We start from the raw sequence: 16,966 nt of genomic DNA on the forward strand, positions 1-16,966 counted from the left end.
TTTTAACTATCTACTTCAGTCTTCTAGTCCGCATCTTGTTATTATTTTAGATACAGTTTGTACATTACAAGATTACAAGGTTGTCGTTTTTTCTCGGAAAACAAAAATTAGCTAAAATTGTTTGTTATCGAGTCTACAAGGAACTACAAGTTGAGGAAATAATTTCAAACAATTTTTTATTGCTATATCAATTGACCGAATACTTAGACGAATTCAGTTCTTTTACAGTCGACAGCTATAATTTATTTTCAGTATCAAGTCATCAAAAGAATTTCTAGTTTTGAACGGCATAGAACTGAATATTACAAACTTTTTTTTATGATGTGAGTTTAAAATTTTTCATTTTACTAAATTTCGTTGAAGAGTTTTCTATAGAATGCTAAATGGTAGAAATTAAATTGTATCGTTTATTAGGTAATATTAAGCGACTTTTTCGTAGATAATTATATAATTATAGAGTGTTTTGATGAGCCATGCACGCCATTTTCAATGACGGTTGAGAATGGTCAGAAATAATCAGTCTAAAACCAGTAGAAAATCTCGTCGCTAAATGAATTAGGAGAAGCAGCAGGGATAATTAGCCAAATCTTGCACAAAGTCATTAGAACTGAGCAGGGGTTGCGTTCCTGTTGAGGCAAGATCTGGTTAATATCGACCTCGTTTATACGCCAAGCTATCATGAGTAATCAGCTCCATCTTCGTCGAATCGAAAAATCTTGTCGGTACATCTTCAGCGGTATTTATTTTCTTATTCCACAAGTTTAAGATGCTTTTAAGGAGTTTATTGCTTTGTTAGCTATGATGGTGATGTACATTAGAAGGCTCAGTTCAATGACCACGCGTCGGCCAGACCATACAGACACCTGGATTTACTGATTTCTTCCTCGTCTCTGATTGGCTAATGTTCACCGACCTCGTTCCAGCTGCCGCCTTCAAATGATGGCAAAATGGATTATAAAGTAAAGAGTTCTCCCGGTATTAAGTATTTATGAGAAGTAAAGCACTTTCTCTGAAGCGTTTGCTGACTTTTAAGATACATTCTTTTAGACAAAGAATATAATTTGATGATAAGATTGATTGAAGACGTAAGAAACATTGGATCAGGCTATCGAAGAATTGAGCAAATTCTGTCGATAAGTGTTGGCATTTATATGAATTGTATTGAGAAAAGGATACATGAATATCACCTGATTCTTGATTATACCTAAAAAACAATATTACACTGTTTTAATTTCACGTTATTTACTGCTTTAATCTAAATTAACAGCGCCCAAACGGCGTTCAAAAAGTTGCATGACTTGTCAAGGTACAAATTGTTTTTCCTCACTCGAAGTATTTGAGTTAGATTTTAAGTACAATAAAGAGACACTGACATAATGACACTGCTAACCTTAATCAATCCAAGACATAACAATTAAGATAGATGCGAAAATTAAATATGTCATTTGCCAATGATTAAGTACAAGGCGGGCTATGACTTCTAATAAGTACAGCCAACAGCAATAATAAGGCTTCACCGACTATATATCCTGCGACATTCCAACGCACAACGTGAAAAACTTCACTTCCCCTGTTTAGCTGCTTCACATCTGAAAAGTCTTGCAGAACTCTAGAATTCGAGGACTTGAAAGTATAAAGAAGTATTTTCTTGGCCATTCGTGTTCTTGAAGGTTTGTTGTGAACTGTTTTAATTTTTATTGCTGAAAGTTGATCACACCATTTAGTGAGATCTATCGTACACATGTTTAAGAACGTAACAGACTTGATTGCCAGTGACTTAGCCAAGAATATTCTAGTCAAATAGTAGATTCTATTTAAGAAATTCATTTTATTTTACAAATTATTTAACAACCTTTCACCAAAACAGCAGTGTTTTCTACATGGAAGGCTTGCATAACGGAGTATCGTGCAAGGAGGAAGGAAAGTCCGCTCGTTCGCCTCGTCGTTCTCCTCCTCCTCTTGTGTCCGTAGAAACAACGACTCGACGAGACTCGTTAGTCGGTTTACAAAGGCTTGTTTACAGCACCCAGGTTTTTTCAACGCAAATAGGAGATTCAGACAAAAGAGGTATTAAAGGTGCGACCGGGAATGATGAACTGTTGGACGTTTCGACTAACCAAGAGCAAGGTGAGTACTGACATTTCACCAGAATACTGTAAAAACCTTTTTTCGGTCTCACTTCTAACTTACTAGGCAACCTTGAAATCGATAACGTTTCTTTATAACTCATTTCCAAAGCATATCCTTTTTTAACTTAGTAGTTTTCCTGTCAGAGATACTTAAAATCTAATACTGTCTCATAAAACATTGCCTGCAGTGTACTACTTATCATTAACCAGGTTTCTCAAGCCCACATTTTCGCACTAAATAGGCTTGCCAAATCTGACCAAATTTAATCTTCTAAACAGAATATACATTTAAATTTTGCAATAATTCAATCATATAGGATTTCGTCTTTCTTGTCATTTATTGATTTTGTTTTATTTTTTATTGTAAAGCTTTCGTGAATAAGAATTATGGCGACAATAAGAGTCATCATCATTTGCTCTTCATTAACCATAGCGTGAATGATTCATGAACCCCTTGGAAGAAAAGTAATAATGGACACAGCACGGGTCTAGTATCATTACAGCTCTACAAATAAGAAAATAAAACGCCTTTACAAACAGAATACTATAATATTCGCGTATTACATTAGCGTCGCGTGCCCGGGGTCAATTATACATCAAAATGAAAAAGTTGCCTTCCCTTTCAATTCTCCATTTGGTGAAGGTACGGTTTTGCTTGTTTGAAACTGGCTGTCTCTCCTTTGATTGGAGAGACTTTCTCCGCTTTTTACTCCATCCGAGAAAATTCTAAATCAATCTGTGAGTTAGCCCTGCCCTGACTTAGATCAGCCCAGCAGAGGTTGTTTCAGGGTTTAACCTGTGAGTTAGCCCTGCCCAACCTCGTACTCACAGCCTGCGTTTCTTCTGGCCTGCGGCGAAGAACGAGGGCTCTGGCATAATCCATTTTTTGGCGCATGCGCAATTTTACGGAAGTGAAATATAATTAATGAAAGTCATGCTTTCAAACAGAGTTCTGTGATTCCTTCCGATACAAATACAAATTAGAAATCGGGAACATTTTTTATTCATTTTTGCAAGTCTTAACGCATGCGCTCTTATACCGGGAGTCCTAGAAATCTTGGTCTCAGAAAATGGATTATGCCAGAGCCTTCATGCTTCGCCGCAGACCAGAAGAAACGCAGGCTCTGGGTGCAAGATTGGCCCTGCCCTGATTAAATCAGCCCAGCAGAGGTTGTTTTTAAGGGTTCGATAAAACTGACGTTTGGTTAAGTTTGACTCTAATTTTATCGCTGGTTTTCATAAATGTATCAAAAACTATACTAACCTTCTTTCTCTTTTTCATAGTTGAGGACATGACGTTACCCAATGAGCCTCAATCCGAATCCGTCCAATTGCATCGTCGTATACCTAGTCCCAGGCCCAAGCGCAGCCGTACTTCTTTCACGCCTGCGCAGTTAGAGCGGCTGGAGGACGAGTTTCGTGTTGACATGTATGTAGTTGGTCTGAAACGAATGAAACTAGCTAACGAACTTCATCTGAGTGAAAGACAGGTCAAAGTTTGGTTTCAGAACAGAAGGATGAAATACAAACGAGAAAGAGCCAAACTACGCCTTCCTATGGATTCCAAGTGATGCTTCTGTACATGTTCCTTTAAATCTTGAAACTAGTAGACTAAATGAAAGATTGACGCTTATACAAGAATAATATCGAAAAAGATGGTCATGAAGCTTTTGCATTAAATATCAAAAACAATGAAAATGTCACGAGACGAATACAAAAAAAAAACATTTCTTGAAGCGGCAGGAAGGGGTTCATTTGCAAATTCGCGATCTTAACTGAATTACAAACTAGGTGGTTTGGTGTAATCTTTCTTTCATTTTATTTCATTCCCTTGAGCATTATTCCCTTTTTTCTTACATATGTAACATAGTACAGAAGAACAATCCATATTTCGCCTTTTTCAACTTAAAAGGAAGACTGGTGACGACCTCGTGCTGTAAAGCATTGTGGAGCAAAGTTTAGATACGAGATGAAAAAGCTTCGCCATCGCCACCAGAATTTCTTTAAACTTAGAAAAAGCGAAGTGAAGAGTTTCAGCAGCTTTGTAATTATGTACAATAATCATGAGACTGTTAAACCTGAGTGGAACAAATTATTCAAGTCATGGTAATATTTATTTGTCAATAAAATGTTATACAGTTCTTATGCGTCTAGAGACTGGGCAATTTTAATACGATAAATTTTAGGACAATCAAGGAAAGACTAGACTTTTATTAAAAGTAAGAATAAATTAAAGGCATCCATCCAAGATGGCGGCTAGATGACGTCACGTGACTTTCACAAAACGTATCGAGAGCAATAAAAACGCCAATCAAAGTACGAAATGTTACTCAAAAAAATAATGAATCATGCAACAACCAGGTCACGTGGTCTATCTATTATTAATAGTAAAATCGTAAGATTGTGTAAAGCTAGATATCCGCTAAGTTCGCAAAATCTAAGTGTTCGAGAACACCTATCCTTCATAGGACTTTTTTTTTGCGTAAATTTTTCAGTAACAAGTTGTTGCGCAGTGTTTGGAAAGGTTTGACACCTTTCTAGGAGTTCCCTGTAATTCATCTTTTCGGCGTTAGCTTGGATTGTGTTACGGTCACCAAGAAGTTCGGACATCGTTCTCGGATTTCCATACAAATTCACTGAGTTTAAAAAGAAAATTTAGGTAGATTTCTTTAGTTAGCTCTCTCAACAGCAGTAAGAAAAGCTTCAATCAAGCTAGAAAAATGATCATTTACTTGTTTTTAGAGAACTAACTAAATATTAACCAAGTAAATAGTTCATTTAGAGTCAGTACATTTGTAAGGAAATTCGAGAACAATGTCCGAGCTTTTTGGTGACCGTAACACAATTTAAAACGATTTATACCCTGCGACGGCTAGCGCCGAAAAGGTAAATTCATCGCATTAGTCAGTCCCCACAAGGCAATTGATTTCGACTCTGTATTTCTAAAAACACGTTCCTTATCATTATCATTATCAATACTCTCTTTTCATTTATCGATACGAACGTCTTTCAATTTATATAGACAATAAAAATTGTGTGCCTTGAAGGCTATTTGTTTATATATTTTCTTCTCTACAGGAAATCGGTCCGCGGTCTGTACTGCAGGCTCATCAGCGATCCTTCCTGTAGCATAAAAAATACCATTCCTAAATTTAGACAGGGTCAAGTTCATTGGGATAAAACAATTATGTCCCATTGTTGATATCGTCGCTGCTGCTTTTGTTGTCGTTTCTAGTGCCTTCTTTTATTTTAAGTTTCCGTTGCCCGCAAAGTGCTGTTATTTCGCTTTTTATTATAACGTAATAGTAAAGAATGCAACCTCGCATTTGGTGCCTGTTGAGTGTTGTTTGTCTGTAAGGCGAGGGTACGTTTGTCTAGGCTGTCGGTAGGATGTCGGTTTGGTGTCGTTAGTCTCGTAGTATCAGAAGATTTCAGAAGAATGTCGGTAGGGTGTCGGCAGGTTGTCGGCAGGATGTCCTTAGAATATCGATAAAAAAGTGTCCACGGTAGATTGTCGGTAAGTTAACGGTGTACTGTAGGCCCCACACTTCACCGGATCGCATTGCTTACCATTACCCTATTGTACCATTATAAGTAATTCAATAGCTATTAGCAGCAAATTTATTTTGTTTCGTGTTTCAACAGATCACAGACTCTAAGAACGATAATGTGGTTTCATCCCTGACAGATACTTACTCTTACTCTCCATCTTGTCATATAAATAAATTCGAGTGTGTGGTCCTTTCCCATGATTTCTCCATTACACAGTACCTCAACCTGAAACCCAAAAACATGATATCAATATCTGGCTAAAATGAAAGGAAAACATCGTCTATCGAGCAAAATAATCGAAAATAATCCTTTTGAAAACTTGCCATTCAGATGGTAAGATTCCAAAGGATGGCGACACCGGTGATGACGTCAATGAAATCAAGCTATGACAGGTTTTTCCTGTTCATTTTCCTGTGCCACTTACCTGTTCAGCTGCCTTGAGGTTCAGTTTTAACTTGAGGTACTTCTTAACATGTGCTATTGTCATCTGCGACGAACAGCAGATGTAACGTCTTGCAAGTTGTTTTACGGGGACGTCGGAATTTGAATCACTGTGGGAGTTAATATTGAAAGGCTCACTATTTAACCAGTCACAGTGCCTGAAATCACGGCTCAGCCAATATAAATGCTGGGGCACGACAAGGTCACAATCATACCGATGAAATAGAAAACGCGTGCGCGTGCTGTGTGCTCTCATAAAGCACGCACTCCAAAACAATCAGAACGCGAGTTTTATAACAGTTATTTTATAAAAAACATTATAGAATATTTGGTATGAGTGTGAAAAAATTGCTCTGCGGAGGTGTTGTACTGTTACCGTGCTGTGTTCGAACGCTGTTAGTCAATGTGCAAGGGTTGGTGCCTTTCACACTAAACATGAATAAGATGAAAGCGAATGACCTTCATTCTATGGGGTGGGGTGGTGTTTATGGCTTTCTTATTCAAAGGGGGGAGGGGTAGGTTGTTTTTTGTAATCTTGATTAAAATTAAATCATATAATGGTCAGAAGTATTCCATTGTTTTGCCCTCCAAATTTATAAAAACCACTCGTTTGTTACTTGATTACAGACTCAATAATCATTTCAGCATCAAATGTTCACAAATAACAACAGTAAAGTAAAGAATAGACCGTTTTCTCAAGGATGCGTGTGCATCCAGCTTGATGAGCCACAAAACTGAAAAGCGCAAATCCATTAAAATTGAGAAGACAGTTTTTTAGTTAAAGAGGAGAATAATTGATCTTATGAATTCTTATCAAAAAAATTTTATAGCAAATTATGGTAATATTCATGTTCTGGTATCGTGGCCCGTCAAGTCCCTTAAATTTGGATGCGCACGCAACCTTGAGAAAATGGTCTATGCACAACTTCAACCATATGTCCTAAACACACTTTGAAATTCTAAGGACCTTCACTGGAATACATGAATATTTAACGCAGAAACAATTTTTAAGCTGTATTGAAAATTTCCCCAATAAAGTCAACAAATATCTTCTAACTATGGACAAACAATACATACCCACAGCATTCAAGAGAAACACAGATTTGTGGCTCATCACGATGATAATTGTTATAGTTTAATCTTGGTTGGTATCTTGTGTCTCCAGCAAATGATGTTCTTACTTGGGTATCATCTGGTTGAAGCAAAAAAACAAAAATGGTTCTCAATGGTAGGTGATTTTAGTTTCCTATCTGTTTCCTGCCTCTTTAGGGGGGGGGGGGGGGGGGTGGGATGGGGTGGCAAAAGAGAGAGGGGGGAAAGGGAGAGAAACTTATGAATGAAGGTTAGTTTATTTGATTTAATTGGATCATCATATCACTTATCTATGTACATTTTATATACTTTTTTTATTTGGCATAAAGTGCCAAATAAAAAATATTGTTTTGTATTGTATTGAGTGCCTGTAAACTTCCTTTTTTTAAAAATTAAATTTCAATTTAAGAAAAAGGATGACAACCAAATGTCAAATTAAATAAATGACATACTTTGCATTCTTTCACAATTTGATGATTCTTCCTTTCGTTTCTTCACTTTTTTGTTAAACTCTTGCTCCCGACGTTCTTCATCTGTAAACACGAAAAGGAATGAATTAAAAATAGATACAGTATAAGCTAAAGATGTTAATAAATTAGGTTTTCATAATATGAAAAATCATGGCACACAGAATTGCTATAACAGAGAATATTCTGCTAATCCTACATAAGTCGAATATACACCATTATAATTATACTACCTTGTTGCAATCCTGGAATCAATTTATATATTACATCTTCAAGCATCTGGTCAGCCCTGATAACAAAATATGTAACATGGAATCAGATGTATTCACAGCACCAAGTGTGAGAACAATGCTGACAATACTTACATGATAAGTTGTCTAATTTGAAACATTTGAAATTGATGTTGTGAAATAGGATAAAGACTGTGGAGCAACCTTCATCGTAGGGGAAGAGGATATGGAGTGATATATTTGAAAATAAACAACAGACAGAAGCTAAAAGCTTCCTCAGGCCAACTTTGTGGTTGATAACAAACTGGTATATATATATATATACCTTAGCATTTCCAAGGGGTTGGTCTCATGAATAACAATATCACATGTTGGACACTCATTTATCTCTTTTTGACATAAGTGCTTTACAATGCAACTCCTACAAACTAAAAAAATAAAACACAAAACAAAATTAATGTCTTTGATTGTTAAAAAATCAAAACAAGGTGATTTGCTGCCCGTTAACTTTTTAATGCATTTAAAAAACAAAATTTTGTATCATTTACATATTATCAAGATTTCCTATCAAAAATTCTCATAATTTAACTATGTATTTGCAATTTTATTCAAGGCTATGTAACTGGGTTTGATTCCTAGACTCAACATAAGTAGAGTTTTGCATTTTTGTTGGACTCAGTCTTAAAAGGTTTTTTTTTTTGATTCAGTGGTTTCCTTTCCTCTGCAACCTTAACATCCTAAATTTCAATTCATTCGGTGAGTAAGCCATGACCTGACTTAAACCATACAAAGGTTGTTTCAGGGTTTGCTCTGTGAGTTTGCCATGCCATGCCTTAAATCAACCCAGAGGTTGGGTTCAGGGTTCAATCTATGAGTTAGCCATGCCCTGACTTAGATCAGCCCAGAGGTTGTTTCAGGGTTTGATCTGTGAGTTAGCCATGCCCTGACTTAGATCAGCCCAGAGGTTGTTTCAGGGTTTGATCTTTGAGTTAGCCATGCCCTGACTTAGATCAGCCCAGAGGTTGTTTCAGGGTTTGATCTGTGAGTTAGCGGTGCGCTGACTTAGATCAGCCCAGAGGTTGTTTCAGGGTTTGATCTGTGAGTTAGCCATGCGCTGACTTAGATCAGCCCAGAGATTGTTTCAGGGTTTGATCTGTGAGTTAGCCATGCCCTGACTTAGATCAGCCCAGAGGTTGTTTCAGGGTTTGATCTGTGAGTTAGCGGTGCACTGAGTTAGATCAGCCCAGAGGTGGTTTCAGGGTTTGATCTGTGATTTAGCGGTGCGCTGAGTTAGATCAGCCCAGAGGTGGTTTCAAGGTGTCATAGCACTGTCTATAAACAACATGATACTTACACGTATGCAGACACTCTGTGATACATGTTGGCTTTATCATGTACCCTCTACATAACCCACAGGTTAACAGGGGGTTGAGGTCACCAGCATATAGTTTTCTCTGTCTATTAGACTTAAGTAAAAACAAAAATTGAAACAGAGTTAATTAGGTTCTACTAATACAAACAATATTTTTTAAAAAGGTCAAAATAAATAAAGCGTAAGCTGCCATTTGTTCAAAGAAATAGAAATGGCAATTTTATATAAAATAAAAAGCTTCATTTTGATTTTTAGTAAAAACTACTGATACAGTACCTTTATTAAGTGTTACCTATCAACCTGTCAACCTACATTTAGCAGCCAGTTGTCACACTTCAGAATTCTTTTTGCATGATTTTATATGCCTATTAAACTTTACTTAACAACCACTTGACAATTTACCAAGTGTGGTCACTAAATTTTTGACCATAGTCATAAAATTTACTGCATAACATATAAATGTTACATTTAAAAAATGAGATTTTAACTTGTCGTTTCTATAACAACAACAGCAGCTGCAAGTTGATTGAGTTTTTTTCAGAATCAATTGACACATATAAACTGCTGATTTTTACTTGATTAAGATACTTTTCTTAACTATGACCTAATGAAAATGAAACTTTAACATCCAGAGTAGCTTTATTTGGGTTATCACACTTCCTTTCATCATTGGAGGGGGCTTCTAACAGAAAAGCAATTTGATACATCATACATTGTACCTTGTGCACTGCATTTGAGTAGGATATTTAAAGAAAAAATTTGATGGAAATTTCGTTAGAAAAATAAAACTCCCACGAGAATATTAAATCTCATTTTTCAACAGTGTATTTATAGTAATAAATTATATCAGTGGTATTTAAAATTATGCTGAAAGAAATACTTTTAAAATCATATCTTTGTAAATCTAATTTATTCCTGCCTTCAACAGCACTCAAAAAGCAACAGCTACTTCACTAATCCTTGAGTTTTATCTCAAAACCTCTAAAGTACTGCAAATCCATGTTGTGCTCCGATATCAAGTTACAAAAATACAGCCATTTTACATTTTTTCACTTGACAACTTTGAAATAAATAAGTCAACAAAATTAAAAGCTACTTGCCTACAAATGGCTTCGTTAATTCAAAAGTTTCAGTCGTTTAGAAAGAGCAATATTTAAGGTATTTTATAGCAGGAGGCTTTAATGTAAACAGACTTTCGAAGCAAACTATAATAAGCCTATTTGTATTGTCTTTGTCAACACAGATGCTAAAACGAAAAGAAGCGAAAGCAACAAACGATAAAAGAACATGGCTATCTAACAGTTATTAAAAATCCGCTTTCTAATCACCTGTTATTAAACTAGAGTAAATTCGTCTATATTTAATAAAGTATACTCGAACTTAACCTTTCTTTAAAGGTTTTACTCGTGAGAGATGTAAACATACAAGTAAATGACATCGTGTCAACAGTCCACATCGATAAGATTTTTGTCAAACAAAGTATTAAGAAAAAAAACTTGTGGCATCCAAGAATCAAAACTTATCTACAAGGCATAACTTCCAAATTAGCAGAACTAAAATCGTGACGATCAGAAAAGTTTTCGGTATCTTAATAAACGGAGAAAAATTCGTTCAGTTTTAGTCGAGACAAGCGTTTGTTATTGTTCTCTTTACGCATCAAACAATTATACTGAATTTCTTGAATATTTTCGGGCGAAAACATACATTACCTGTAGAATTGCCATTTTATGAGCAAGATGTCCAGTCTTGGGGTTCAAAAGGTTTAAAATTGTTAAGTTTTTTAATAGAAATCCATGTCCTTATGGAAAAACCACACAAGGTTGATAATCAGATCACTACATTGAACGAGGGAGACTAGGATCTAATGTAACCGAGAGAGCCTGGGATTCTTTTGTTCTGGAACCAAAATTGTAATATTGTAATATTTCCTAGTCTTCCAAATAAATTGTACTCCGTCATTCCAAACCTTTCAAGGCTTTCTGGCTCAGCATTTTGCCATCATAAAGGCCTTTTAAAACTAATATAGATATCGTATTGATTTTTAAGGGAACCAGAATCAAAGCCTGCGGCACCATAGAGTAACCATTTCCAGATTGAGAAGATTTTGCTTTTTTTAAGGCTTGAAACTAACGAAGATTTCAAATTGATTTTAAAGTTAACAGAAACGACGCCTTGCCGCAATCAAGAGTGACTAGGCTTCGGCATAGATATTATATTCAAATTCTAAGAGGACCACAGAAAAAACCTGCAGCAATCGAGTCGAGAGTGACTCTAGGCTGCATTATCAATTATCTTGCCACTAATGGTCTTGTATAATCATACTTTACAAATAGGCCCTTTGAATCATTTCCAGAATTAAAACAGTTTGAGAGTCAAAACGCTAGAATTTACTGAATATAGTGTTACGTTGGGGACTTTTCTTAATGATTTATTTTCGAGGTAGTCATCTCTTCAAGGTGTTTTTGCCTTCACTTTTTGTCCATTGGCTTGTCACGCGCGCGACGTATCTTGCTGCTAACAACTTTAACATTAAGGCAGGGGCAACTCATCCGGCCTAGATGTCTAAATGGATGGGAACGAACGGCTGTAATTGGCAACCTTGCAAAACGCTAGAATTTTATGTGAGTTTTTTTGGGTAAGTAATATTTAAAAGGAAAATACTTTAACCCAAGAGCTGGTACTGTAGAATAAATGTTGTCAGCTGAATCTACAAAAACCCGTGACTCAAACATGACCTTTTCCCTTCTCGATTCAGCGGGACTTTCGTTTCGGTTTCCATTGTCATTTCTCAAATTTTAGAATGAGTTTTGTGCTGAGAGCGCACTTCTTCCCCTTTCCCAGTCAAACCACACGCCATTCTCTTTATTGTCATTTCTTTCTGCAGCTACGTTCGAGGGAAATAATCTAATTTCGTTACTGCAAATATATGTAACTCAAGCAGGTTCTAAACTGTCTGTTCTATGGATTTCGCATTCACTTCAGTTATTTTTGCATGTGTCCAATACCGTGGTAAACAAAATCCCCCAAGCCGCCACGTCATCCACCCTAGCGGAAGTCAAAATGAAAGTATATATAAGTGGCTGAAGATGAAGGGTTCAATTAATTTAAGATAATGATTTAACAGATAGAGAACCCTAATCTTAGGTCAAGTCTAAAGATAAATCGTGTGATCCTTTCCTGATACGTTGCTCTGATGTTCGACCAATTAATGTGCTAGAATGAGGCTTCGAAACCTATCGCGACAAATGTATCTAGAAGTATTTAGTTTTTTGTCCATTGATCATTAGTTTGAACCAATAAATTATTTCCCCTAAGCCTTAGACCTGGTGAATTCAATCATACCGATCCGATTTACCGATTCAATATGAAATGTTATGCGCAAAGGATTATGGGTCACGTTGTCCGGTACTATCCTCCCCTTCCAACTGCTTGACAAAATAACTTTCAATGTTTTCTACAAAAAAAGTAATGCTTTCGTGATCGAAATAGATCGGTAAAAAAGTAAAAATTTTAATAGGAAAAATATTTGCAAAATTCCAAGGTTTTTGCGGAAAATGCAGAATGATTCTGTATTTTCCGCAAAAACCTTGATGCATTCAGCACTCATTCATTATCGAAATAGCGTATAAATAAAATGAATCTTGAATATACTTCAGCTACATTAGGAAGAATACTTGAAAATCTACATGCAAGGTCTTCCCGGAGAAAAATAATGCATTCACAGTCACGATCGAAATAGAACGGTAAATAAAGTGAATCCTCAATAGAAAAAAAACCCCATTTAATTAAATGACAATGATACACAATGATATACTTTAATATGAAAGTTAAGTATTTATTTATAAATAATGCTGAACAAGGTAGCTAGCTAGAAATAAAGAAATAGTGTTAAAGTTCATTTATATTTACGTGCTTTCTTGTCTTTTGTTTGTCTCTTGGTTTATTCAACGAATTTCGAACATCGTAAATAATAGTTTTGACTCTTGGCGGATTCGTCCCCAAACCAATAAAAGATAATAAGATGCAACACATGATTCAATGACAGTGCTTGGTCAAGTACGGCAACCATTTCAAAGTCATTCTACCTTACGTTTCTGAGGCCTTATGCGCCTTTTTATATTAGCTTATATTATATGATACATATTTACAACTAGTTATCGTCAAACACAAAATTTAGTATCGATTGGTCATCAATTTCTTCACTATAAAAAGCTCTAAGTCTTTGCTCTGCTCGTGCAAGTCCTTCTGGGTTGTCGGCAAATATTTCTAGTACTTTAGCGTACAAAAGATCATAGCGTTTATCTTGAATGCCTTTCTCATTTGAGGCACAACTGCTGTTATTATACGAATGGTGGGGAGGTCGTGAATAAGTATAGTGTTGTGCTGTGGTGAAAGTGCGCGGTGGAGGTAAGTGCCACTGCTGTTGTTGGATGGGTGTTTCGGCATAGATTGCAGCATCCTTAACGAAACGATTTCGAGCGTCACACGGAGGAGAAGACGAACCTCTACCAACTTGTCTCTGATTGCCACTTAAGAGTTCCTGCCGTCTCTTTGGATCTCTCTCAGGGTGATAAAAACGGCACTTTGAGCCGTAAGTACATCGACTGATATGAGGACAAACTCGAGGATGACTCTTGGTCCCTCTTTGCAGGAATTCCTTAAGGCTTGGTCCATATTTCCCAAGAGGATCATCTGGAGGCATGAAATAGTTTCCAACGAAAGAATACATCAAGAGTCTGTTTTCTATGACATCTTTCCAATCTGAGTTTTCTCTTTGGAGGTCGCGATAGTTATCATTGGAGACCACAACACCACCAATTTTGTAGGCCAAATCCACAATAAATCGATCATCATAACAAACGATATTTCTACCAGCTACACGACGTGATGGCGTAAATTTTACGAAATTTTGTTTCGATAGCTTCTGTAGGATATATTGATCGTTTATTGGGTAATCCATGCGGGGTGTTTCAGTGCGCCATTTCGGTACCAACGCATAGATTTCTTTATGACCTCTCTCTTTGAACCAGTTGACGCAAAGTTCAATTCCGCGGCATGAAAAGACTTGTTGATTACCATGGCTCATTGCAACGTTGCTACCATCGATGACTATTGGAAGAAGTGAATCGAAAACATCTTCGCAGCGGCTTGGGGAAATCCCTTGCGGAACTGGCGCGCATTCTGAACTCCTGATAGAATCCCTTATCTGTGTTTCAGCTGCTCTGTGTGGAGCTGCACCTCGAGCTACAATTTGCTCCACTTTTGTAGCACCTCCACGAGGTAGACTGTCTATTACTTTAGGAAGAGTTCGAGATGTACCCTTAAGCTGAATAAGCTCCTGCAAGAGTTGATTCTGGTCCACGTCAGGGCCAAATTTCTTGGCCACCGAATTAACATCTTGTTCGCTGTAGCCTAACTTGAGAGCAAATTCTTTTAAGGATGGATTGATAGTTCCATCAGTGACAACTACACAAGGTAGTTTTGTGTCCTTGGGTAGACGGCTATGACTCTCATCAATCCAGGATTGGGCTAAAACTACGTTAATTTCGCTTCCTTTAATATTCAGTTTCTGTAAATTGTCATCAACGGTTGCTACAACACCAAACATTTTTTCCAAATTGAAAATATTTTCTTGATTCCTAAATGCAGGATACTCATCGATCTTAAGAAGAGTGGTAGTCGTTTCTGGAGAATCACAGAGTGCATTGATATAGTCCTTGACTTTTTCTAGTAGCTCTTCTGTGTTGTTTCTACTCGAACTCGAAACATTAACCCATTGCTTGCCGTCATCTTTATCGATTTCTTGAGTTCGAATTTTCACTTCCTTGAAAAGACTGGCAATATGGCTCAAACTTTCACGCAAAATCCGAACTTTCTCAACCGATATAACGAAATTTTTATCCATTTTTCGAGAGCTAAACTTTTATCTCCTCCGTGCTTAAAGTCTTCTTTACTGTGAAACCTTGCGTCAGTCGCACAAGGAAGTATATAAGTGTTGAATCACTATGGGATAAAAATGGAATTTTGCCAACAACAACGGAAGTTGTATTTTTTAGGGGAATTCCCCGATTGGTTGCTTTTGATTCGACGAGCCACGTACAAGTTTAAACATGATATGTAAATATTATCTCTGGTGTTTCTAAAAACTAAAATAAACTATAAATATACAGAAATAGTACAACAATATTTTTGACATTCTCGCAATTTAGAAACGATGATAAATTTATCACAAAAATCAAAATGGCGATAATTTTTTCATTCTAATCCTTAACTCCTCATTATAATCGTTGAGTAAACTGAATTCAAATTCACTGAAACTTAAGGTAATAAAAATTCAAAATATAGGGAAACGATTAATGATATTTAATTGAATGTCAAAAAGACTCGGCCGAAACGTCAGTATTATTTTCTTGTTCTTATTAACCACGAGGGAAAACCCCGATCAATTGTTTTGGGACTCGAAACCTTTCCCAGCTTTTTCTTAGAATTCTAGTGAAGTACGTGAATCACTGTTAAATTTGTAGCCGGCCGAATTCCAAAAATTTTCAACTCACAGGATCGTGACTCACTGGCTCTAGCTCATTGCACTATTTAAGGGAGGTGACGTCAAACTTGAGCAGGGCCATATGTCAAATCACAATAGCGAAGGTAATCTGATCTCGTGTTTTACACGTGGCGCAGATTTTCTGAGCTGTATCGAAATATGAAAAAAATTTACCCCCAGCCTTGATGGCAAATCTTATCAGCTCTGCAATAATTTGTTGCTGAAATTATAGAATCAACAAAGCCAAACATGTTGTTGCGAAATCCATACGATATTAGATATACTTTTAAAAACTGCTCTATTTTTTTGCTATCATTTATTTACTTTTTGAGTTTTTGAGTTTTTGAGCAACAGCTAGAGTGCGAATTCTCTCTCATCTAGGAATTACATAAAAACCGTACAAAAAAATATTCAATGAATTCAATTGGCTTCCTGAAAGCTTATTGGAATATTTTTTAAATGTTGTATTTACATTTCATATTTTCTTACATCGTTATAGTAAATTCTAAGTCTATTTATAATTGCTTCATACATCGTAATTTAGCTCGACCGCCCACGCTCTTGGAGAAGTCCCTCTCAGTGCGATAACTGATTTACCACCTGTAGCCCGATGACGTCACCAAACAAACAAGGCCGCCATTTTCTCTCAGGGAAAACACAGGTAGCCCAAGTAAGGTTTTCTGCGTTGTCATATTAGAAAGTGTACTGAACTTTCTTAAAAACCTCAATAAAATCTTCAAACTAAAGAAATCCTAATTGACCTTCGAAAAGTAGTACCTCTTTTGCCCTGTGTGTTAAGCCTTTGGGATTAAGCCAGTTTAAACGTTTTTCTTGCCCCCACCCGTTAAGAAAGAACGAGCTGTCTAGTGTGGGTATAGTGAGCAAAAGAGGAGCTAAGTGCTTTCAGTTTCTGACTCATCATTATTACATCATTAATGGCTATGTTCATTGAGTTGACTTTTTGGCAAGAAGGAGCGTTTATTTGCACCAACAGGCCGCGATAATTTTGGCAAGCAGTAGCATTGATATTTGCACCAACAGGCAATGCAATTACGGTTATTAGTTACATAACATAAGTTACCCCTTTAGGATTGTTGGCAATTAAGCTTCTCCATTTTCACTTGTCACCTAAATGAGAG

At 36.5% G+C, this 16,966-nt stretch overlaps 3 protein-coding genes across 3 annotated transcripts; 1 reads left to right on the forward strand and 2 right to left on the reverse strand.

Annotated features, from left to right (window-relative positions):
* The first annotated feature begins 66 nt into the window (after positions 1-66).
* Positions 67-4,270, forward strand: LOC116298644 (uncharacterized). Its single transcript, XM_031707166.2, has 3 exons — positions 67-1,670; positions 1,868-2,127; positions 3,414-4,270. The coding sequence occupies exons 2-3, from the start codon at positions 1,881-1,883 to the stop codon at positions 3,698-3,700; spliced, it is 534 nt and encodes a 177-aa protein (XP_031563026.1). The 5' UTR covers positions 67-1,670; positions 1,868-1,880; the 3' UTR covers positions 3,701-4,270.
* On the reverse strand, positions 4,222-11,128 carry LOC116298643 (polycomb group RING finger protein 5-B). The gene is made up of 9 exons (XM_031707165.2): positions 10,993-11,128; positions 9,266-9,377; positions 8,237-8,339; positions 7,915-7,970; positions 7,667-7,747; positions 7,200-7,314; positions 6,106-6,232; positions 5,826-5,906; positions 4,222-5,252 (listed from the first exon to the last, which is right to left on the reverse strand). The coding sequence occupies exons 1-9, from the start codon at positions 11,005-11,007 to the stop codon at positions 5,202-5,204; spliced, it is 741 nt and encodes a 246-aa protein (XP_031563025.1). The 5' UTR covers positions 11,008-11,128; the 3' UTR covers positions 4,222-5,201.
* Positions 11,129-13,084: 1,956 nt separating this feature from the next.
* Positions 13,085-15,274, reverse strand: LOC116298674 (endoribonuclease ZC3H12A). Its single transcript, XM_031707199.2, has one exon. It carries the CDS (start codon positions 15,186-15,188, stop codon positions 13,434-13,436), a length of 1,755 nt encoding a protein of 584 aa, XP_031563059.2. The 5' UTR covers positions 15,189-15,274; the 3' UTR covers positions 13,085-13,433.
* Positions 15,275-16,966: the final 1,692 nt, after the last annotated feature.

The sequence above is a fragment of the Actinia tenebrosa genome, unplaced genomic scaffold, assembly GCF_029948245.1.
Source record: "Actinia tenebrosa isolate PJP-AT-01 unplaced genomic scaffold, QUT_ActTen_1.0 PGA_scaffold12__29_contigs__length_12842862, whole genome shotgun sequence".
Classification (NCBI taxonomy): domain Eukaryota; kingdom Metazoa; phylum Cnidaria; class Anthozoa; order Actiniaria; family Actiniidae; genus Actinia; species Actinia tenebrosa.

Excerpts from the sequence above, each read along its gene's own strand:
- LOC116298644 (XM_031707166.2), top strand. The coding sequence starts at position 1,881 with ATGGAAGGCTTGCATAACGGAGTATCGTGCAAGGAGGAAGGAAAGTCC. Across the intron at positions 2,128-3,413 it reads TTCGACTAACCAAGAGCAAG|TTGAGGACATGACGTTACCC; the intron begins GTGAGTACTGAC and ends TCTTTTTCATAG.
- LOC116298643 (XM_031707165.2), bottom strand. Across the intron at positions 7,971-8,236 it reads AACCCCTTGGAAATGCTAAG|GGCTGACCAGATGCTTGAAG; the intron begins GTATATATATAT and ends TTTTGTTATCAG. Across the intron at positions 6,233-7,199 it reads GTTTCTCTTGAATGCTGTGG|TGATTCAAATTCCGACGTCC; the intron begins GTATGTATTGTT and ends TAACTCCCACAG.
- LOC116298674 (XM_031707199.2), bottom strand. The coding sequence starts at position 15,188 with ATGGATAAAAATTTCGTTATATCGGTTGAGAAAGTTCGGATTTTGCGT.